At 39.5% G+C, this 23,135-nt stretch overlaps 1 protein-coding gene across 5 annotated transcripts in view; it reads right to left on the reverse strand.

Annotated features, from left to right (window-relative positions):
- CDK7 (cyclin dependent kinase 7) overlaps positions 1-23,135 on the reverse strand; it is a 39,229-nt gene that overhangs the window by 4,843 nt on the left and 11,251 nt on the right. For 4 of the 5 annotated variants that reach the window (XM_044267752.1, XM_044267761.1, XM_044267745.1 and 1 more), the window contains 6 exons: positions 22,418-22,528; positions 21,192-21,310; positions 18,462-18,561; positions 6,346-6,432; positions 4,959-5,108; positions 366-513 (listed from right to left, as the gene is read on the reverse strand). In XM_044267752.1, the coding sequence (XP_044123687.1) occupies positions 366-513; positions 4,959-5,108; positions 6,346-6,432; positions 18,462-18,561; positions 21,192-21,310; positions 22,418-22,528 (715 nt within the window). The remainder of the gene's footprint in view (positions 1-365; positions 514-4,958; positions 5,109-6,345; positions 6,433-18,461; positions 18,562-21,191; positions 21,311-22,417; positions 22,529-23,135) is intronic. The other variant, XM_044267769.1, reaches the window with a different exon arrangement.

Consider the following 23,135-nt stretch of genomic DNA (forward strand, 5'->3'; position numbering starts at 1 on the left):
CTTAAGGCAATTCTAACCAGTCACTGCATTCCAACTACATTCATTTTACTTGCTTTGGTTCGCTAGTAATACTTATTTAACATTAAGCATACAATACATCAATAAAAACTTAAAAGAAAATAAGGTACATACTAGTAAGTTCTCACAACTCTGATGTATACTCCAAAAGAGCCCATATCCTTTTAAAAAGCTTGATTTAATTATTTTCAGTGGAAACAAATATTGCTAAAATACGACATTCTCTACCACACTTACGAAATAGCTCACAATCTACATTTCTTAGCTGCCCCTCGGTCACTAGCTATATACTACCTACTTGGAGTTTTCTGAATTCATTTCATTTCTTATGAAAATGGAAGTTTTACCTTGTTCTAAGGCCTGTGTTCTCTTCCGTTTTGTTGCTACAACTGGATTTGACTGCTCCTTTAAAGTTTCCAACGGACAGTTTGGTCTTGGCAGCTGACATCCAGGTGTCGGCCCTGGCCGATTACTGAAATACTTAGTTTTCAATGCCTTGAAAAATGGAAGATACCAAGGAAAGTAGGGTTTTAAGTGATTATCTGGACTGTTTTTAAGAAAATCTAACTTCCAGAATTGTTGGGAATATTAAAAACACTATATGAATACCCCACACTTCCAAAATGAAATTCATTTCAAGAGTTTAGATGAGCAAACTACTATAAATAAATATATAATAGCTTAAGATCAGCGGGTAATTCTATTACCGTAAGAAAAAGACACTACAGGGGCACCTGGGTGGCTCAGTGGGTTACTGCTTTCAGCTCAGGTCATGATCTCAGGGTCCTGGGATCAAGCCCCTCATCACATCGGGCTCTCTGCTCAGCACGGAGTCTGCTTTCTCCTCTCTCTCTGCCTGACTCTGCCTACTTGTGATCTCTGTCTGTCAAATAAATAAATAAAACCTTAAAAAAAAAAAGACACTACCTTCTAACTTTTCCTCAGTTAAACAGCCTATACTAAATATGAAAAATCCTTAATAAGACATTGTACAAAATACTAAATATGAAAAATCCTTAGTAAGACATTGTATAACTCAGCTCTCTACACTTTAGGGGCTCTATAGTTCAACACATAAAGAGAGAAACATACTTAAAAAGAACTTCAAAGTTTGTCACAACATCTATATGTATTCAAATTCCAAATCATGTAAATAAATTCTTTTTTTTTTTTTTTTAAGATTTTATTTATTTATTTGACAGAGAGAGATCACAAGTAGGAAGAGAGGCAGGCAGAGAGAGAGGAGGAAGCAGGCTCCCTGCTGAGCAGAGAGCCCGATGCGGGACTCGTTCCCAGGACCCTGAGATCATGACCTGAGCCGAAGGCCGCGGCTTAACCCACTGAGCCACCCAGGTGCCCCCATGTAAATAAACTCTTGAAAATAAATTGTTTTAAATGATGCAAAAGGTTGGAAACAATGTGTTAAAATCCAACAATCCACCACAAATTATTAAAAATTTTACTTGGAAGGAATTGCACAATGTTATTTCTATATTTTACCTGCTCAATGTTCTATGATACAGTATTTCCTTTACTTTAATCCAAAATTAAAAAAAAATAATTTTGGTTTTTTTTTTCCAATAAAAATAGTTTTATTCTAAATGATAAACTAGTCAAATTCATAATTTATTTGTATCCTATAGCCACAATATTCCTTTTGGAAAATCCTTTCAGGAATATAAAAAAGTCCATATAAACTTTTCAAGCATTTCCTCCCACATTCTATTATTTGCAGTAATAATTTAGAGATTCCTAACTTCAAAAGAGTTCAATTTCTACAGTATTTCTTCCAAATCAAGAAGTTCCATAAGTAGGGCGCCTGGGTGGCTCAGTGGGTTAAGCCGCTGCCTTCGGCTCAGGTCATGATCTCAGGGTCCTGGGATCAAGTCCTGCATCAGGCTCTCTGCTCAGCGGAGAGCCTGCTTCCTCCTCTCTCTCTCTGCCTGCCTCTCTGCCTACTTGTGATCTCTCTCTGTCAAATAAATAAATAAAATCTTTAAAAAAAAAAAAAAAGAAGTTCCATAAGTAAATTAAACTAATTCTGAGATATCAGAGATCTAAGAAAGGAACATTATCTCATTCCAACTTTAAGACAGATATGCATGAGCCAGAACATGTTTTTAAAAATGCATTCTAGGGCGCCTGGGTGGTTCAGTAGGTTAAGCCGCTGCCTTCGGCTCAGGTCATGATCTCAGGGTCCTGGAATCGAGTCCTGCATCGGGCTCTCTGCTCAGCGGGGAGCCTGCTTCCTCCTCTCTCTCTCTGCCTGCCTCTCTGCCTACTTGTGATCTCTGTCAAATAAATAAATAAAATATTTTTTAAAAGATTTAAAAAAATAAATAAAAAAAAAATAAAAATGCATTCTAAGGGGTGCCTGGGTGGCTCAGTGGGTTAAAGCCTCTGCCTTCGGCTCAGGTCATGATCCCAGGGTCCTGGGATCGAGCCCCGCATCGAGCTCTCTGCTCAGCGAGAAGCCTGTTTCCTCCTCTCTCTCTGCCTGCTTGTGGTCTCTGTCAAATAAATAAAATCTTTTTTTTTTTTTTTTGTTAAGATTTTATTTATTTGACAGACAGAGATCACAAGCAGGCAGAGAGGCAGGGAAAGAGAGAGAGGGGGAAGCAGGCTCCCTGCCGAGCAGAGAGCCCGATGCGGGGCTCGATCCCAGGATCCTGGGATCATGACCTGAGCCAAAGGCAGAGGCTTTAACCCACTGAGCCACCCAGGCACCCCTAAATAAAATCTTATTAAAAAAAAAAATGCAGGGCACCCGGTGGCTCAGTGGGTTAAGCCGCTGCCTTCGGCTCAGGTCATGATCTCAAGGTCCTGGGATGGAGTCCCGCATTGGGCTCTCTGCTCATCAGGGAGCCTGCTTCCTCCTCTCTCTCTGCCCACTCTCTGCCTACTTGTGATCTCTCTCTGTCAAATAAATAAATAAAATCTTTAAAAAAAAAAAAAAAGTCCCGATTTAAAAAAAAAAAAAAAAAAAAGCATTCTAGAGGTGCCTGGGTGGCTCAGTGGTTTACGCCTCTGCCTTCCGCTCAGGTCATGATCCCAGGGTCCTGGGATCGAGTCCCACATCAGGCTCTCTGCTCAGCAGGGAGCCTGCTTCCCCCTTCTCTCTTTCCCTGCCTCTCTGCCTGCTTGTGATCTCTGTATGTCAAATAAATAAATAAAATCTAAATAAAATAAAATAAAATAAAAATGCATTCTATCAAAATATAACATAAGTTGTCACAATTAGTATTTTTCTATAAATTTTGAGTTTTACTACTAAGGAAAACAACTTTCTAGATAATCTGACCTAGTCTCAAGTTTCTTTTGATGGAGGTAATAAGTATATGTATAAAGGTGGAAAGGTAATAATGAGATACTTGCTTGAAATCAGAAAAGAAATTCTGATGGTAAAATATCTAGCATATATGTATTAATGTAGCATTATATACTGCCAAAACCAGATGGCCTATAGAAATAAATGCATTATGGGGCGCCTGGGTGGCTCAGTTGGTTAAGCTGCTGCCTTCAGCTCAGGTCATGACCCCCGGGTCCTGGGATCGAGTCCCTCATTGGGCTCCTTGCTCCGCAGGGAGCCTCTGCCTGCCACTCTGCCTGCTTGTGTGCTCTCTCTCTGACAAATAAATAAATAAAATCTTTAAAAAAAAAATTTAGAAAGAAAGAAATACATTAGACAATGATTTGGTAGCTTATAATAAACTTAAGTTAAAAAAAAAATCCCTTTGAATCCTTGGTATAATGTACATTAACATGGTTTGTTAAATATGAAGACTTGGGACATTTCATTTTAATCAGTCTTACTTTATGAAGTCAAATCATTGTACTGTGATGCATTCTTGCATTTCCCTGCCCCAATTTTAACCCACTGAGCCACCCAGGCGCCCCTTCCCTGCCCCAATTTTAAATGTTTGTGACACTGTCCTTTTTTGTCTTGTGCTTGTTTTTGAGACAAAAAAAATTGATTCCATCCCTGCCCCACCAATCTATAGGGCATTTATTTTTTTGTTTGGTAACATTTTTCTCTTCTTTTATAAGAACAGACATTCTTGGTCTTCCTAATTTTTTTTGAGTTTGATTCTTATTTCCCTTAAACAAGGGCCAGTATCAATGTCTGTTCTGTTTAGAGTATCTTTCAATCTCTTGTAAGCATAAGTTGTGTCAAGAACTATACAGGGTGCCTAGATTGCTCAGCTGGTTGAGTGTCTCCCTTTGGCTCAGGTCAAGGGCTGCATGGTGGGCTCTCGGCTTGGCAGGGAACCTGCTTCTTCCTCTCCATCTGTCTACCTCTATCCCTCCTTGTGCTCTCTGTGTCAAATAAATAAAATCTTAAAAAAAACAAAAAAAAAATTATACAATTTTCGGAGTGCCTGGCTTGTTCAGTTAAAAGAGCATGTAACTCTTGATCTTGGGGTTTTGAGTTTGAGCCCCATGTAGGGTGTAGAGATTACTTAAAAATAAAATCTTTAAAAAAGAAAAGAAGAAGAACTGTATTATTTTCTTCCACATTATCATTTTCTGACTATGACAATGATTACCATGGATACTGGGACTGCATTTCATGGGGAAAAAAACCGAAACACTTTTGGCATTAAGCTTAGCACAACCATTATTTTAACAAATACAGAATGCTTCTTATTTTTTCTTCTCTAGGTAAACTACTTGAAAGCCAATTAATTATAAATAAATATGTATTTATATGTTCCTTAACAAAAGTAAATTCTCCTGTTGTTGCGCGTACATGATGTAATTTAATACCAGTCTGAAGAGCTTGTAGCTTGGGGACAAGATAAAATTTGTTATTCCTTAAACCTAAAACACATCTTTACAGTATTTAAAGAATGGTAGAAAACCTCAAGAAATTCTACTTTTATCTATGCCAGAATTAAGATTCCCATATTTCCTATTAAAAGAAAGATATGCTAAGATACCTGTGTCGCTGTAATTCGAGTACATGGGTTGAATAAGAATAAGCCTTGTATGAGATCTAGCAAGTCGTCTCCTGCTGCAATGAAGATGTGTTGTAACGGGATTCCAGGAAAACTCTTAAATGTCACGAAATCTGGAAGACTACACATGTCCTGTAAAATATTTATAATTCAAACTTAGGGACTGAAAGGCATATAGCTCTCAGATGAAGAACTTAAACTGTCAAACGGAGAATGTAATGACTTCCATCGAACTGCTTTGCACCATTGTCAAAAATCATTTGGTCAGGGCGCCTGGGTGGATCAGTGGGTTAAGCCACTGCCTTCGGCTCAGGTCATGATCTCAGGGTCCTGGGATCGAGTCCCACATCGGGCTCTCTGCTCAGCAGGGAGCCTGCTTCCTTCTCTCTCTCTGCCTGCCTCTCTGTCCACTTGTGATCGCTCTCTGTCAAATAAATAAATAAAATCTTAAAAAATAAATAAAGAAAAACTAAAAAAAAAAAAAAAAAATCATTTGGTCAGAGTCAGTGACTGTGCTGCACACTGGACTTTCCATCCTGGAACCACGGCCCAGTTTATTCGTAATCTTGTGGAGAAGACCTTGTACTGTGAACGCTGCTATGACTTAGCCATTCTGGTACTATGGCAAGGTTATGCTGGTTACTCTAACCCCTGCTGAGACTCCTATAGCTATTCAGAGCTTGAAAAAATTTGTATACCACAGTTTCGATCAGAAGATAAAGTCTGATTAAAATGTCTCATTTCTATTATTTATTTTCAGGAGATGGAGCTATAAGAGGAAGAAAAATCTAAAGGATTATAATTTTAAGAATAAACAAGTGAGGGGTGCCTAGATGGCTCAGTCAGTTAAGCGTCTGCCTTTAGCTCAGGTCATTATCTTGGGGTCTTGGGATCAAGCCCCGCATCAGGCTCCCTGCTCAGCAGGAAGCCTGTTTCTCCTCCCACTACCCTCTGCTTGTTTTCCCTCTCTCTCTGTGTCTCTCTCAGTCAAATAAATAAATAAAATCTTATTAAAAAAAAAGAGCAAGTTGGTTGCAAAAAAATTATATGGTATGATCCCATTTTTATTAAAGAAAAGACAGAAAATGCAACTCTATGTTTATATGCTTGTGTATGTATCCTCACAACAAGATTTTCTACCAAACTGACAGTGATTAACCCTAGGTTAGGAATTACTGGGATGGAGAAAGGGCAACATGTACAAAGGAGGCTGGACAGTATACCACAATTTTAACTTTCTATTTGACATAAATTTTTCAAAGTATGTATTACTAGTACCTTAAGAAAATGAATACATTTCTTTAAGTAATACCTACATGACAGCATCAGAGTCCTAACAAAATTTCAAAGAACATGTATGAAAGCTTACTGGCCACTGTTCTTCAGTTGGTGTGCCCAAAGTTTCAAATATTCTTGTTAGTTGATCAAGGTCTGAATCTCCTGGCAAAAAAGGAACCTGGAAGAGAGTGAGATGTAGGTATTTCAAGGTGGTTTATAATAGATATACAAATAATACTACAAATTCCATAAAAAAACTAAGCTGTAACAAAAATAAAAATGAAGTCTGAGGTATACTAGATGTGGCACTAGATCCTACTGCTGCTAATCAAATGAAGAGCACTGTATTTCCCATTGTATTCACTCCACAAATCTTTAATAAACACTATGTAATAAGTATGTGGTAATTAATTAAACCCTAGGCATTTAAAGTAGGGAACAAGACAAAGACACTTGAGTGCCTCGGTCAGTTGAGTGTCCAACTTTTGATCTCAGCTCAAGTCTTGATCTCAGGGTTGAGACTTCAAGCCCCACACCCAGTTCCATGCTGGGTGTGGAACATACTTTAAAAAAAAAAAGAAAAAAGAAGTGAACAAGACACTTCTTGCTCTCCCCTGGGGTGGCTGTGGGGGAATGCTGGTAGTACAACTAAAGGGGCATCGCCCAGATGATGTTTTCAGGGAGAGCACAGGATCCTAGCATACACAAAACAGCACCTACCCACTCTACAAAAGCCAAGGAAGGCTTACTAGAAGAAGAACCAACCAGTGAAAGTTGAAAAATGAAAGAGTAAGCTGGAGGAAAAATGTTAAGATGGAGAAAAATTATTCTAGCTAAAGTACAGGAGCAGGGGCGCCTGGGTGGCTCAGTGGATTAAGTCTCTGCCTTTGGCTCTGGTCATGATCCTATGGTCCTGGGATCAAGCCCCGCACTGGGCTCTCTGCTTGGTGGGGAGCCTGCTACCCCTCTCTCTGTCTCTGCCTGCCTCTCTGCCTACTTGTGATCTCTGTCAAATAAACAAATAAAAAAATCTTAAAAAAAAAAAAAAGTACGGGAGCAAAGGCTGGCAGGCAGAAGAACACCTATATTACAATCTTATTTAAATAATATCTTGGCATATTATTTCTCTGAAGAAGTATAATGGCAAACTTTAAAGAATAAATGATAAGTTAAAAATTAGAAACTAGTAAATAATTAAAATCCTTGCTACAGACATTATTTTCCAATTCATCCTCAAACATCTTCATAAATATATAGGAGAGTAAAAAAGAGTTTGCTCTGTGAAGAGAGACTTTTCATACTATTACAGGCCTTGAAAAAATTTACCAGCTCAATGAGAAAATGAGATTAAGTACCAGCTTTCCCACATTTTTATTACTGTCAACTACCACCACCACCAGCACCAACCCCTGCCAAAAAAGCATTTAATTTTGCCAGTTATCAATTCCAAGCTCATCTATTTTGCCTTTTCTAAGAAAACAGATTTGGGCCTTTAAGTGTTTTACTTTTGCCAGCTGAAGCGGTCTGCAGATGCTGCTGGATAAACACTATAGGAAGACTTTTGCTTCCTGGCTCTAGCTTGTATGCCCAGCTGACTCCTGCGGCACTCTCAGCTTCACTACCAACAGGTTCCCACAAATGTCGGCAGTTTCTTCAGTGCCCAATGCACAGAGCAGCTTCCCTCTACAGAGTTGTGTAGCAGAGTGCCTCCAGAAAACCACCTCCCACAGAAGAGCTTTCCTCTACATGCAAGACAGACTTTCAACAAGTTCTGCCAACACAGCTCTATAGCAACTTCTCTATCATCAGTGAGCCACACTGCACATTACAACGTCTAGAATTCAGTCCCTGGGTCCTCTTCCTTGGGTGCTCTGTATTAGTCCTAGGGTGGCTGCTCCTTTCGTCTACTCTTATATGCTTTAAAATAGTCTCTTTACCTTTTCTTCTTTATTTTAGAGAGAAACAGAACTCAAACTCGTGAAGGGGGGAGGGAGAGGAGAGAGAGTCTTAAGCAGATGTGGCGCTGAGCAGAGCCCACTGTGGGGCTCAGTCTCACAACCCTGAGATCACGACCGGAGAAGAAATCAAGAATCAGACACTTAACTATATGCACCATGCAAGAACCCCTCTCATTACTTTTTATTAGTCAATCCTTCATTATTCCAATCGATAACCATAGTTAATTCTTAATATTAAACTTCCCTTTTTAATGTGTGGTTTCTATTTTCTAACTGGATCTAGATTTAATATAATCCCTATGTATAACACTAGACTATTATGTATATAAAATGTGTATCCAAAAAAAGAAACCTGAAGTTATACTAACACTGCATGAATATTTTTAGGCATGCTAATGTTTTTACTTTGAAGACTACTAAAATAAACTATGAGATCTGAAGAGGGGGGCCTGGGTGGCTCAATTGGTTCAGCATCTCCCTTTAGCTCTGGTCATGATCCCAGGGTCATAGGATCAGGTCCAATGTTGAGCTCCCTGCACAGCTGGGAATCTGTTTCTCCCTTTCCCTTTGCTCCCCGCCACCACTTGGGCTCTCTCAAATAAATAAATAAAAATCTTAAAAAAAAAAAAATCTGAAGAAAAGGACCCTCATCGAGGGAGGAGCAAGATGGCGGAGCAGTAGGAGACCTAAATTTTGTCTAGTCCCAGGTATTCGGCTAGATAGTTATCAAACCATTCTGAACACCTACAAACTCAAAAGGAGATGGAAGAAAAGAACAGCAGCAAATCTATGAACAGAATAGCGACCACTTTCTGGAAGGGTAGACATGCAAAAAAAGAGAATCCAAGGTGATATACAGGAAGACAGACCATGGAGGGAGGCTCAGCAAATGACAGAGCAGCAGAGCACAAAATCATAAGTTTTAGAAGTCTGTTCCACTAAGGGACATCACTCCAGTGGCTATGCGGGGGGATGGAATCCTTGCTGGAACAGTGTGGTCTCAGGACCCTCAGGGTCGCAGAAAGACCAGGGGTGCCAGAGTGAGGCAGAGTTCCCAAGTATCGGAGCAGGGAAGCCAGCTGCAGAGATGGAGCCAAGGAGTGGGCTCTCAGTTTGCTGTTGCCATAAACTGGATCCGAGGTACAGTAAGGCAACTGCTCTTCGAATAGGGACTCAACAAGTGGCAGATCCTGGGAGACTTCCCGTCCTCCCCAGGGAGAAGCAGCCTTGGAATGCGCTGCAGGAATCGTCTGGGTTTGGAAACTCCAAACAGGGCTGTGTGTCAGAGATAAAAATGCTCGGTCACAGGCTGGGCAAGCACAGAGTGCCTACGAAGACCAGGGAGACAGGTGTGATTGACTGCTTTTCTCTGAGGGATCACTGAAGGGGGAGCCCCGAGCTCTCGGCTCCTCCAGGGCTAGAGATTGGGAGGCTGCCATTTTCATTCCTGTCCTCCACAGCCGTACAGCTGTACAGAAAGCTTTTGAGGAATGAAAGCTACCGAAAAGCAAACCTGAGCAGATTATTTCACCTAGCCCCTGGCAAGGATGGAGCAATTCTGTCTAGGGCAAAGACATTTGAGAATCACTGCAACAACCCCACCCCTAGAAGATCAGCAAGAACATCTGGGCAAGACAAAGTATGCCGATCAATGAGAACTGAAAAACTCCAGTGTTAGGGAGAATACAGCACATAGAATTTACAGCTTTTTCCCCAAGATTCTTTTGTCTTTCAAAGTTGATTTTTAGGGGCGCCTGGGTGGCTCAGTCGGTTAAGCCGCTGCCTTCGGCTCGGGTCATGATCTCAGGGTCCTGGGATCGAGTCCCGCATCGGGCTCTCTGCTCAGCAGGGAGCCTGCTTCCTCCTCTCTCTCTCTCTCTGCCTGCCTCTCTGCCTACTTGTAATCTCTGTCAAATAAAATAAATAAAATCTTAAAAAAAATTTTTTTTAAATTTTCCTTGTTTTTTTTTTCTATTTTTATTTAATTTTTCCTCTTTCCCATTTTAACCATCCTACCATATCACTTTTTAAAAATTTTTAATTTTCATTTTTACAGTCATATTCTATCTCTTCATTATATTTAACCTTATTTTTGTGTATATATAAGTTTTTCTTTATTTAAAATTTTGAGATACAGTTTCTTCTAACAGACCAGAACATATCCTAAATCTAGTATATGGCTTTGTTCTAGTCTCCCGCCTGATCACATTGTTTTTTTAAACTTTTTTTCTTTATTTTTTCAATAAACTTATCAATTTTTTAAAAATTTTACAGTCATATTCCATCCTTTCACCATATTTACCTTTATTTTGTGTGTGTATATGTATATGTGTGTGTTTGTGTGTGTGTGTGTATATACACACCTGATTTTCTTTCCTTAAAATATATACATGATTTTCTTTTTTTTTTTTTTTTTTTTTACATGATTTTCTTTCCTTAAAATTTTGGGAGGCGGTTTCCTTTAATAGACCAAGATACAGCCAAAATCCAGTGTGTGGCTCTGTTCTGTTCACCAGCCTGATCACATTCTTCTTTTTCTTTCCCCTTTCTTTCCTCCCCGATTTCAGTTCTCTTCTGATTTTTTTTTAAAAAGATTTTATTTTATTTATTTGACAGACAGAGATCACAAGTAGGCAGAGAGGCAGGCAGAGTGGGGGGTGGGGAGAAGGCTCCCTGCTGAGCAGAGTGCCCGCCGTGGGACTCGATCCCAGGACCGTGGGATCACGACCCGAGCTGAAGGCAGAGGCTTAACCTACTGAGCCACCCAGGTGCCCCTCTCTTCTGATTTTTTAGTGTTTGTTTTTCGAGGGTAGTTGTTACCTTTTAACATTTTGTTCTCTCATTCATCTATTCTTCTCTAGACAAAATGACACAACGGAAAAACTTAAAGAAAAAACAAAACAAAACAAAACAAGAGGCAGTACTGACCGCCAAGGACTTAATCAATAGGGACATTACAAAGATGTCAAACTAGAGTTCAGAATGACGATTATAAAGATACTAGCTGGAGAATTCCTTTCTAGAGAAATAAAAGAACTAAAATCTAACCAAATCAAAATCAAAATTTTAATGAGGTGCAATAAAAAATGTAGGCTCTAACTCCTAGGATAATTGAGGCAGAAGAAAGAATTAGTGATACAGAAGACCAAATTATGAAGAATAAAGAAGCTGAGAAAAAGAGAGATGAACTACTCAATCATGAGGGAAGAATTCAAGAGATAAGTGATACCATAAGACAAAACAATATTAGAATAATTGGGATCCCAGGAGAAGCAGAGAGGGGGAAAAGATATACTGGAGCAAATTGTAGCAGAGAAAATCCCTAATATGGGGAAGGAAACATGCATCGGAATCCAGCAGGCACAGAGAACCCTCCTCAAAAATCAGTAAAAAAGGTCAACACCCCCTCGTCTAACAGTAAAACTTCGAAGTGTCAGACACAAAGAGAAAATCCTGAAAGCAGCTCAGACAAGAGGACCTACAATGGTAGAAACATTAGATAGGCAGACCTATCTATCCACAGAGACCTGGCAGACCAGAAAGGACTTGCATGATATATTCAGAGCATGAAATGAGAAAAATATGCAGCCAAGAGTACTATATCCAGCTGGGCTGTCATTGAGAATAGAAGGAGAGATAAAAAGCTTCCAGGACAAATAAAAACTAAGATAATTTGCAAACACCAAACCAGCCCTACAGGAAATATTGAAAGAGGTCCTCTAAGTAAAGAGAGAGCCTAAAAGTTACATAGACTAGAAAGAATTTGCAAACACCAAACCAGCCCTACAGGAAATATTGAAAGAGGTCCTCTAAGTAAAGAGAGAGCCTAAAAGTTACATAGACTAGAAAGAAACAGAGACAATATACAGTAACAGTCACCTTACAGGCAATACAATGGCACTAAATTCATACCTTTCAATAGTTACCCTGAATGTAAAGGGGTTAAATGCTCCAATCAAAAGACACAGGGTATCAGAATGGATAAAAAAAACAAACAAACAAACAAAAAAAACAAGACCCATCGATATGGTCTATGCAAGAAACTCATTTTAGACCCAAAGACACCTCCAGATTTAAAATGAGGAGGTGGAAAACCATCTACCATGCTAATGGACATCAAAAGAAAGCAGGGGTGACAATCCTTATATCAGATAAATTAGATTTTAAGCCAAAGACTATCATAAGGGATGAGGAAGGACACTATATCATATGTAAAAGGTCTGTCCAACAAGAAGATCTAATAATTGTAAATATCTATGCCCCTAACATGGGAGCAGCCAATTATATAAACCAATTAATAACAAAATCAAAGAAACACATTGACAATAACACAGTAACTGTAGAGGACTTTAACACCTCCCTCACTGAAATGGACAGATCATCCAAGCAAAAGATCAAGAAGGAAATAAAGGCTTTAAATGACACAATGGACCAGATGGACAACACAAATATACTCAGAACATTCCACCCCAAAGCAAAAGAATGCACTTTTTTTCTCTACTGCACATGGAACTCCAGAATAGATCACATCCTGGGTCACAAATCAGGTCTCAACCAAAAGATTGGGATCATTCCCTGCATATTTTCAGAAAACAATGCTTGAAACTAGAACTCAATCACAAGATGAAAGTTGGAAAGAACACAAATACATGGGGCCTAAAGAGCATCCTACTAAAGAATAAATGGGTCAACCCATTCATTAAAAAAAAAAAAAAAAAAAAAATTTAAGGGCGCCTGAGTGGCTCAGTGGGTTAGAGCCTCTGCCTTCAGCTCAGATCATGATCTCAGGGTCCTGGGATTGAGTCCCGCATCGAGCTTTTTGCTCAGTGGGGAGCCTGTTTCCCCCTCCATCTCTCTCTGCCTGCCTCTCTGCCTACTTGTGATCTCTCTGTTAAATAAATAAATAAAATATTTTTTAAAAAATTTAAAAATTCATGGAAACAAACGAAAATGAAAACACAACTGTTCAAAATCTTCAGGATAAAGAAATGCGGTCATAAGAGTAAGTTATATACCAACATAAGACTTTCTCAAGAAACAAGAAAGGTCTCAAATACACAACTTACCCTACACCTAAAGGAGCTGGAGAAAGAACAGCAAAGAAAGCCTAAACCCAGCAAGAAAAAAGAAATAATAAAGATCAGAGCAGAAATGGAAAACCAAATTAATAAAATCATGAATGGAAGAGGAGATCATGGGGTGCCTGGGTGGCTCAGTGGATTAAGGCCTCTATCTTTGGCTCGGGTCATGATCCCAGAGTCCTGGGATTGAGCCCCACATCGGGCTCTCTGCTTGGCGGGGAGCCTGCTTCCCTTTCTCTCCCTGCCTGCCTCTCTGCCTACTTGTGATCTCTGCCAAATAACTAAAATCTTAAAAAAAAGAAAGAAAGAAAGAAAGAGATCACAACCAACACAAAAGAAATATAATCAATTATAAGAACATATTATGAGCAACTATATACCAGCAGATTTGACAATCTGGAAGAAATGGATGCATTCCTAGAAACTTAGAAACTACCAAGACTGAAAAAGTGGGAAATCTGAACACAGACTAGGTACTGATTTATCTTTCCTTTCCTTTTCTTCAGATGATAACAGTATTGTGGTTATGATAAAAAAAAAAATTGTTCTAGAGAAAAAAGTCTTTTAGAGAAATAGTATATGGAGAAAATGGCATAATATCTGGGATTTGTGGCTTAAAAATGTGATGTGAGGGAATTACAAATAAAGCTGATCATGTGTTAAAAACTGATGAAGCTGGTTTGTGGGTACACTGAGGCTCATTTTTCTCTCCAGAGTCCCCTGCTGAAACTCTCATCCCTTCTGCTTCAATATGGACTATTTTCTCTCTGGGCACACCTGCTTCTTCAGAACTTCCTTTCACTATTAAATGAGGAATTCTATTCACCCCTTTTCTGTGTTCAATCTCATGTTCTCTGGATCCCACATCTTTCTCTTGATTTACTCTCACGTAATAGTAGAGCACAGCTTCAAATAAATTCCTAAGAAAGGAAGCAGATGTACAATTTTTAGTGTAATAAATTGTATCTATTCTCAAAAGCTAACTGAAAAATACAAATGGGCACAAAATTCTAGGTTGGAAATTATTTTCCTTCACAATGTATTCTATTGCCCTTAGGATTTCAGTGCTACTGTTGAGAAGTCTGAAACCATTCTTTCCCCCTATTCCTTCATTATGGTTTCTTTTTTTTTTTTTTTAAGATTTTTTATTTATTCATTTGACAGAGATAGATCACAAGCAGGCAGAGAGAGAAAGAGGGAAGCAGGCTCCCTGCTGAGCAGAGAGCCCGATGTGGGACTCGATCCCAGGACCCTGAGATCATGACCTGAGCCGAAGGCAGCGGCTTAACCCACTGAGCCACCCAGGTGCCCCTTCATTATGGTTTCTATGTAAGCTCTCTCTGTTTTTCCTCTCTTGGAAATAAAGTATTTTCCTTATAGTCTGGTCCTCTGAAATTTTACAATATGTCTTTTTTTATTCTCTATGCAGAGTCTTTGTTGCACTTTAAGTCAGTTCATACCCACCAATGCTAGGCTATTTTCTGGTGAATTTCCTATCCTACATTTTCATTCTAGTAAGATTTTATTTATTTATTGGACAGAGATCACAAGTAGGCAAAGAACCAGGCAGAGAAGAGTGAGGGGGAAGCAGGCTCCTTGCTGAGCAAAGAGCCCGATGTGGGGCTCAATACAAGGACCCTGGGATTGTGACCTGGGCTAAAGGCAGAGGCTTTACCCACTGAGCCACCCAGGTGCCCCTATCCTACATTTTCTTTGTTCTTTTTTATTATATTCTAGATCAATCCTGGATCAATCAATCAATCAAACCTGGATCAAATTAGCTTAATTTTTTGGTCCTACTTGAGGAAAGAATTCTCGAGTTTACTTTCCCAATCTTTCCACTGTCTCTGTTTGCTTTTAGTTACCCTACATAAAAATTTTCAAGAGTCCCTTATTCTTCAACTGATCCTTTAGTAATAGAGCATCATGTTCTTGTTTTACAGATGGAGTATGTTCTCTTAGTCCTCTGAAGGTGTGGTAGAGATGGAGGGTTAAATTTCTTCTGCTACCTATTTTGCCCAAATTTCTTTCTTTCTTTTTTTTTTTAAAGATTTTATTTATTTATTTGAGAGTGAGTGAGTGAGACAGAAAGAGCATGAGCAGGAAGGGGGCAGAGGAAGGAGGAGAAGGAGACTCCCCAATGAGCAAGGAGCCTGAGTGGGACTCAATCCCACCTGAATCAAAGGCAGACAATTAATCGACTGACCGACCAAGGCATCCCCCTACAAATTTCTTTTGTTGTCAGTCTTTCACACTGAATCCTTTCATCAAGTAACATTTTTAAGTATTTATTTATTTGAGAGGGGGAGCAGCAGGCAGAGGGAGAAGCAGGCTCTCCACTGAGCAAGGAGCCTGATGCAGGATTAGATTCCACGATCATGGGATTGTGACCTGAATGAAGGCAGGCTTAACCACTTAGCCACCCCATCATCCAATATCTAATGATTCTTGCCAATTACCTGGTAATTCTTATATACTGGAAGCCTTCATTAAATATCTGGAATTCCTTGATAACTATGTGGTAATCATGACTAACCATTCATATTCAAGGGTAAGGTACTAAAAACATTGATTAGAACTCACAGGCTTTCTCTAGAAAGATTGGGTGGGGAGTTTAATGCCAGTTTTCTGTGGGTCTATTCTCTGGGACCATTCAGATTGTCTAGTAAAGGATTCTCTAATCTTTTGCCTGGGTTAAAGAGTTACTAGCTTGTGCGCCTGGGTGGCTCAGTGGGTTAAAGCCTCTGCCTTCAGCTCAGGTCATGATCCCAGTGTCCTGGGATCAAGCCCCACACGGGGCTCTCTGCTCAGCAAGGAGCCTGCTTTCCTTCCTCTCTCTCTTCCTGTCTCTCTGCCTCCTTGTGATATCTGTCAAATAAATAAATAATATCTTAAAAAAAAGTTACTAGCTTATTGCAAAGGCTACCAAGGTTCTGGGAGCTGCAGGGAACTAAATTGAAGGTTTTACTATTCAGTATACAGACATTCATGTAATTTGTATGTTTTCACCAAAGCAACTTACCCACATCCTCCACAGTGTCTAAGGATGGCTATGTCTGGAGATTTGTGTTTCAATTTCTTGAGAGAATAAGCATATCTTCAGTGGAGTTTTAAAGTGGAGGTATAGTTAGGCAAACAGAAATGACCTAGCTTACGTGCAGAGGGACTGCGGTATTAATTGTCCATACACAATTTTTTTCCACCAACTCCAGTTTTTAGGCCTATAACCTCATTATTGTCATCAATGGTCACAGGTGCTTCTCAGTAACTAAGCACCTTTAGGATTCTGTGTGTCAAGCCCAAACTGCCTCTAGTTGGCATCCTTTTCTGTAAAATTTAAGCAGTCTTCATTTCTCATCTTATAAACTCTAGCATGGTATTAATGGGCATCTCCTAGTTTCAAGGATGGCATTTATGTATCTTTTTCAAGATAATTTATAATGGTGGGGGGAGTTTTGCCCTGCCATATCAAAAATCTTTAAGATATAATTATCACTTGGGTACCTGGGTGGCTGAGTTGGTTAAGCATCTGTGTCTAGCCCAGGTCACAATCCCAGAGTCCTGGGATCAAGTCCCTCATCAGGTTTTCTGCTTAGCAAGGAGTCTGCTTCTCCCTTTTCCTCCTGCCCCTCACCCCTGCTCATACTGTCTCTCTCAAATAAATAAATAAAATCTGAAAAAAAAAAAAAAAATAGAACTAAGCAGAGAGTGTGTGAACAGCTGTGACAGTGGGGGTAAGAGGGAGAGAATCCCAAGCATGCTATACACGACCCTGAGATAATGACCTGAGCCAAAATCAAGAGTCAGACACATAACCAACTGAGACACTAAGGCGCACTTCTAACCTGTTCCTTCTTTTTTTTTTTTTTTTAAAATATTTTTATTTATTCATTTGACAAAGAGAGATCACAAGTAGGCAGAGAGGCAGGCAGAGAGAGAGAGGAGGAAGCAGGCTCCCTGCTGAGCAGAGAGCCCAATGCAGGATTCAATCCCAGGACCCTGAGATCATGACCTGAGCCGAAGGCAGAGGCTTAACCCACTGAGCCACCCAGGCGCCCTAACCTGTTCATTCTTAACTTCTGTCTCTCTCCGCTTACTTTCTCAATGGAACAATAAATCATAACATTAAGGGCTATGGTTTTATCTTGGTAATGAATGAATTGTGTTTTGAGGAGCTGACAGAACTGACAGCTGACAAAACTCTTGTGTTTTTGTGAGTAGCAAAGCTGTTATGCCAGCTTATCCACAGAACCCATCATTAGCACAGGGATTACTATTCATCTTCAAATCTAAATATGTTACTATTTCTTCTGCAAGCACCCACAGGAGTGAGCTTCTCCAAACGATGCACAGAACTCACTCCAAACTAAACAAGATGTTTGAGAAGGTAATTTTTCTTTGTGGCATATAGAAACTATTTTCTGTGTTCAAGGAACTGAAAAGCTGTATTTTTGTGTCTTGGGTTCACATTTCTTTAAATATGTATCACCTGAGAAGAGTAGGGGTTGGAAAATGGAAAGTAGGGAAGAAAAAACTCCCAGCTTCAGAAGGATTCCCCACTATTCCTTTGCCTTCATCATTCAGAAAGGCTAAACTAAACTTTATAGCTCAACAAAAGTTTCTAAGGCACCATCTTTCTCTCCAGCAAGGGTAGCGAGACAATGATTTATTTCAAGACGGTTTCAGTCCAGGGAAATGCTACAGGACCACCACAACTGCTTAGTTTGAACAGAACTAAAATAATCTTACATACACCACTGAGAGCGCAGCTGTAGTGGCTGGTTTTACACATTTCCTAAAGTGTAACTTTTAACAGCCCCAAACAAGAAAAGTCCCAGGACTATAAAAGTGCATCCTAACATTTTTAGTTACAGCAGAAATGTTACAGTATTACAGCCTGATGAGTTTTATTATAGCTTTATTTCAGATTACAGAAATGATCTATAAATCTTTATTGTCCTCAATAGGAGGTCTTCTCATCTCCCATTAACAAAAAGGTTGCAGTGGAGAAAATGCATTTATTTTTTAAATTGGTCTATTTGTTGGCTTTTTTTTAGAAGAATGGTGCTCCTCTCTGAGAATTATCTATGGGAAGACAATTCTTATGCAAGTTATACAAACAAATAGCTATTACAATATCATAGTGTATATATCAATCCTAGACTTACCCTCAGAAGAAGCTCTGCTAAGATACAGCCAACAGCCCACATGTCCACACCAACACCATACATTCTAGCTCCAAATAGTAACTCAGGGGCCCGATACCACCTGAAGAACAAAAAGAAATGTAAATTTAAAGATGAGACCGGGAGGGAGACAAACCATAAGAGACTCTTAATCTCACAAAACAAACTGAAGGTTGCTGAGGGGAGGGCGGGGAGGGAGACGGTGGTTGGGTGATGGACATTGGGGACATATGTGCTATGGTGAGTGCTATGAAATGTGTAAACCTGACGATCCACAGACCTGTACCAGTGGGGCTAATAATACATTATATGTTAATAAAAAAATCAAAAAATTTTTAAAAATGTAATTTAAAAAGGCAATCACTGAAGTACTTCTGGGAGAAAACTCCTCAGCAAAACATCATCCCACTGATGAAATTCACTTTTATGTATTCTATTAACTCAGGAAAAACTGACTATAAAACCTAGCAGTTCCAGGACACCTGGGTGGCTCAGTTGGTTAAGCGTCTGCCTTCAGCTCAGGTAATGATCCCCAGGTCCTCGGATCGAGTCCCACATCGGGCTCCCGGCTCAGTGGGGCGCCTGGTTTTCCCTCTGCCTCTGCCTCTCTCTTTCATGAAGAAATAAAGAAAAAGTCTTAAAAAAACAAAACAAAACAAAACAAAAAACAAGCAGTTCCATACTGGAAATGACACATATCCTTGGTCCATATACTTTTAGATTTTTTTTTTTTTTAAGATTTTATTTCTTGGGGCACCTGGGTGGCTCAGTGGGTTAAGCCTCTGCCTTCGGCTCAGGTCATGATCTCAGGGTCCTGGGATCGAGTCCCGCATCGGGCTCTCTGCTCAGCAGGGAGCCTGCTTCCCTCTCTCTCTCTGCCTGCCTCTCCATCTACTTGTGATTTCTCTCTGTCAAATAAATAAATAAAATCTTAAAAAAAAAAAAAAAAGATTTTATTTCTTTATTTGACAGAGAGAGAGATCACAAGTAGACAGAGAGGCAGGCGGAGAGAGAGGGAAGCAGGCTCCCTCTTGAGCAGAGAGCCCGATGCAGGGTTCTATCCCAGGATCCTGGGATCATGACCCGAGCCAAAGGCAGAGGGTTTAAGCCACTAAGCCACCCAGCTGACTCTACTTTTCCATTCTTTTTTTTTAGAGATCTGGTTCTTTTTTTAAGATTTCATTTATTTATTTGACAGATAAAGATCACAAGTAGGCAGAGAGGCAGGAAGGCAGAGAGAGAGGAGGAAGCAGGCTCCCTGCTGAGCAGAGAGCCCAATGTGGGGCTCGATCCCAGGACCCTGGGATCATGACCTGAGTTGAGGCAGAGGCTTTAACCCACTGAGCCACCCAGGCGCCCCCAACTTTTCTATTCTTAAATGATTAATGCCTTCTCTCTTCCTGAAACTCTCAAAACCATCCTTCCTCTAAGCCACCTTACTTCCAACTTCACTGAAAAATATCCAAATAATGGGGGAAAAAAAAAAAAAAGAAAAAAGAAAAAACAATTCCATGGACTCACCTATAGTCTTTCATATTCACACAAGCTCACAATCTGTCTTTCCCATCTGTAATTTCAGACGAACTGTCCTGGACTGTTTTAATGCCAATATGTCAACTTGGGGCACCAGGTACCATGCTCTCTTGCCTATTTTCTAACATACTGAAATTCTTTCTCCTACATCAATGTTTTCTTCTTCACTAGACTTTTCCCACTAGTGTTCGAACATATGATAATTTCTTCAGCCTTAAAAAATAAACTAAAAAACAAAGTAATAAAGAAGAAAAACTTCTTTAGGCCCAACTTCCTGTAACAGCTACCTCCACATTCTCCAGTTATTCTGAAATAACTAGAATAACCTCTTACTATCTGTTTTTATTATCTCCAATTCTTATTTTCTTATCCTTTTTTTAAAAAAGATTTTATCTATTCATTTGACAAAGAAATCACAAGCAGGCAGAGAGGTAGGCAGAGAGAGAGAGGGGGAAACAGGGTCTCTGCTGAGCAGAGAGCCCGAAGCGGGGCTTGATCCCAGGACCCTGAGATCATGACCCAAACCGAAGGCAGAGGCTTTAACCCACTGAGCCACCCAGGCACCCCTTCCTATCCTTTTAAAAACTCTTTCAGGGTGCCTGGGTGGCTCAGTGGGTTAAAGCCTCTGCCTTCGGCTCAGGTCGTGATCTCAGGGTCCTGGGATCGAGCCTCGTATCGGGCTCTCTGCTCGGCAGGGAGCCTGCTTCTTCCCTCTCTCTCTGCCTGCCTCTCTGCCTACTTGTGATCTCTCTCTATCAAATAAATAAATAAAATATTAAAACAAAAACAAAAACCAAAAAAAACCCTCTTTCATGGGGTGCCTGGCTGGCTCAGTTGGTACAGCATATAACTCTTGATCGCAGGGTCCTAACTTCAAGCTCCAGGTTAGGCCTACAAAGAGCTTCCTTTAAAAAAAAAAACAACACAGACGCCTGGGTGGCTCAGCTGGTTAAATGTCTGCCTTCAGCTCAGGTCATGATTTCAGGGTCCTGGGATTGAGCCTCACATTGGGCTCCCTGCATCACCCTCTCCCTTTGCTTCCTCCTCGCTATTTATGCTGTCTCTGTCTCTCGCTCTCTCTATTGCTCTCTCAAATAAAATCTTAACACAAAACAAAACAAAACAAAAAACTAATCCTACACAATATAAACTTTCAATTTTTTTAAAACCAGTTCTTACCTGGTTACAACCTGATGTGTATAAGCTCTATTGGGGCTCCCAAATGATTTGGCCAGGCCAAAATCTGCCAGTTTTAGAACTCCATTTTCATCTAATAACAAGTTGTTTGGTTTTAGATCCTGTATCATGGAGATTTCAAATAAACATGTCAGCAGGTGGTAGAGAATACCATAATGCTACATTTAGTTGGCTTAACTTTAAACTTGGCAAAAAACAGGGTAAAACCTTAAATTTACACAACAATCAGTACTTTTTTTTTCATTGACTTAAAATCTTACCAATGCTAAAAAAAGACTGGTTATATTACTTGGTGAGACCTTGGATCAAGACCTTGGGTCACTGAGCTTCAATTTACCTACCTCAGAGGGTTGCTGTGAGGATTAAATTTAGCGTTTTCTATAAAGAGGCTACTGCAAGGACTAGGAACTCAATAAACAGTTCCTGCTATATATTTAATAACAGTAATACACAGGAATTTCAGTAAATAAAAATATGATGCATTTAGAGAGGATGAGGAACAAATTCTTCAAAATATATACTAAAAAGATATTAGCAATAACCTAAAAGGGATTCTAAGTTAAAGGTATGAGAATTACTGACTACACATATTCTTAGCTATTTATCTAAATAGAGTGCCTAAGAAAATCTATCTATTGATATTATCCGCCTTATTTCAAGAGCTGAATGTTTCTTGACTCAACCATTTCAGAAACTTCATTACTTCACAGAATTTTAGAGTTACTCAAATATTTTTTCTAAAAATATTTTAGTGTTGTAGAACTTAATCCAGACTCACTGGATTTTTTTCCCCTTGTCACAATAGTATAGGTATAGCACAAAGAACACTGGACTTAAAGCCAGAACAAGTAGATTTTAATATTCTGTCAGTTACTAGCTACTGATCTTGAAAAATATATATATAGCCGTGGTCATGTGATATAGCAACTTAGCTTTTCACCTAAGAAAAAAATGAAGAACTGGGTCTCTTCTATTTCTAAACTTTACGTAGCATTTTATGGTCTTCATGTCACCACCTGGTAGAAAACTAGGGAACACCAGAGGGAGTTCTGAACACTGAAGGGAACACCCAGAGGAAGATGGGGAAAAAATGGCCAGGCTCTATTTTTATTTTAAAATACACATATTTAGACCATTTATGTAATAACTGACCATATTACACTTGACTAAAACATAAAGAATCAATCATACTTGGTTAAAAACCTTACCCTATGTAGAATCCAATGCTGATGTAAATATTCTAACCCTTGAAGAGTCATCAACATGTAGGCTTTGATGTGTGATGGTGTCAACACAAGACTATTATCCTTTATTATAACCTGTAAACCCGGAGTATATATACAATTATTCCAAATAAATCACACCATATAAAATCACATACAGACATAAAATGAGTTTATCCATCATATAGGAGAATCTGAAGAAACACTGCCTAACTCTCCTTAGGAATCACCGTGAGAATTTCCAGTTACGTGATTAGGGCAAGTATCTCTGCTGGTGCATTCTTTCCTACTTCTTTGTTTAAAAGGCATTAACACAGTGAACATTTGTTGTTTTGCTTGCCCCAGGATGTATAGCCCCTTCTGATAACAGCATTTAGCATTCCTTTGCGGTGTCACCTGGTTAAAATAGAACTGACCACTACCAGTGTCCTCTAGAGGTAGATACATGACCCATGCATAGCCAACCACCACAATGAAGCTTGCTGTCCAAAATACTGGTTTAGGAATGGACATGTGATCTAAGCCAAGCTAATCCAAGAGGCCAACTACTTATGTTAGAAACTAAGGGAACAAAGCACCTTCCTTCCTAACTAACAGATTACTAAACTCTTAAGGATATAAACCTGAGGTGCCTGAGTCACTACTCTGAGAAATTAAGCGCATGAAGAAAGGCCACAAAGAAGAAAACAGAGTCGAGCTAAAG

The sequence above is a fragment of the Neovison vison genome, chromosome 1 (genome assembly GCF_020171115.1).
Source record: "Neovison vison isolate M4711 chromosome 1, ASM_NN_V1, whole genome shotgun sequence".
NCBI lineage: Eukaryota > Metazoa > Chordata > Mammalia > Carnivora > Mustelidae > Neogale > Neogale vison.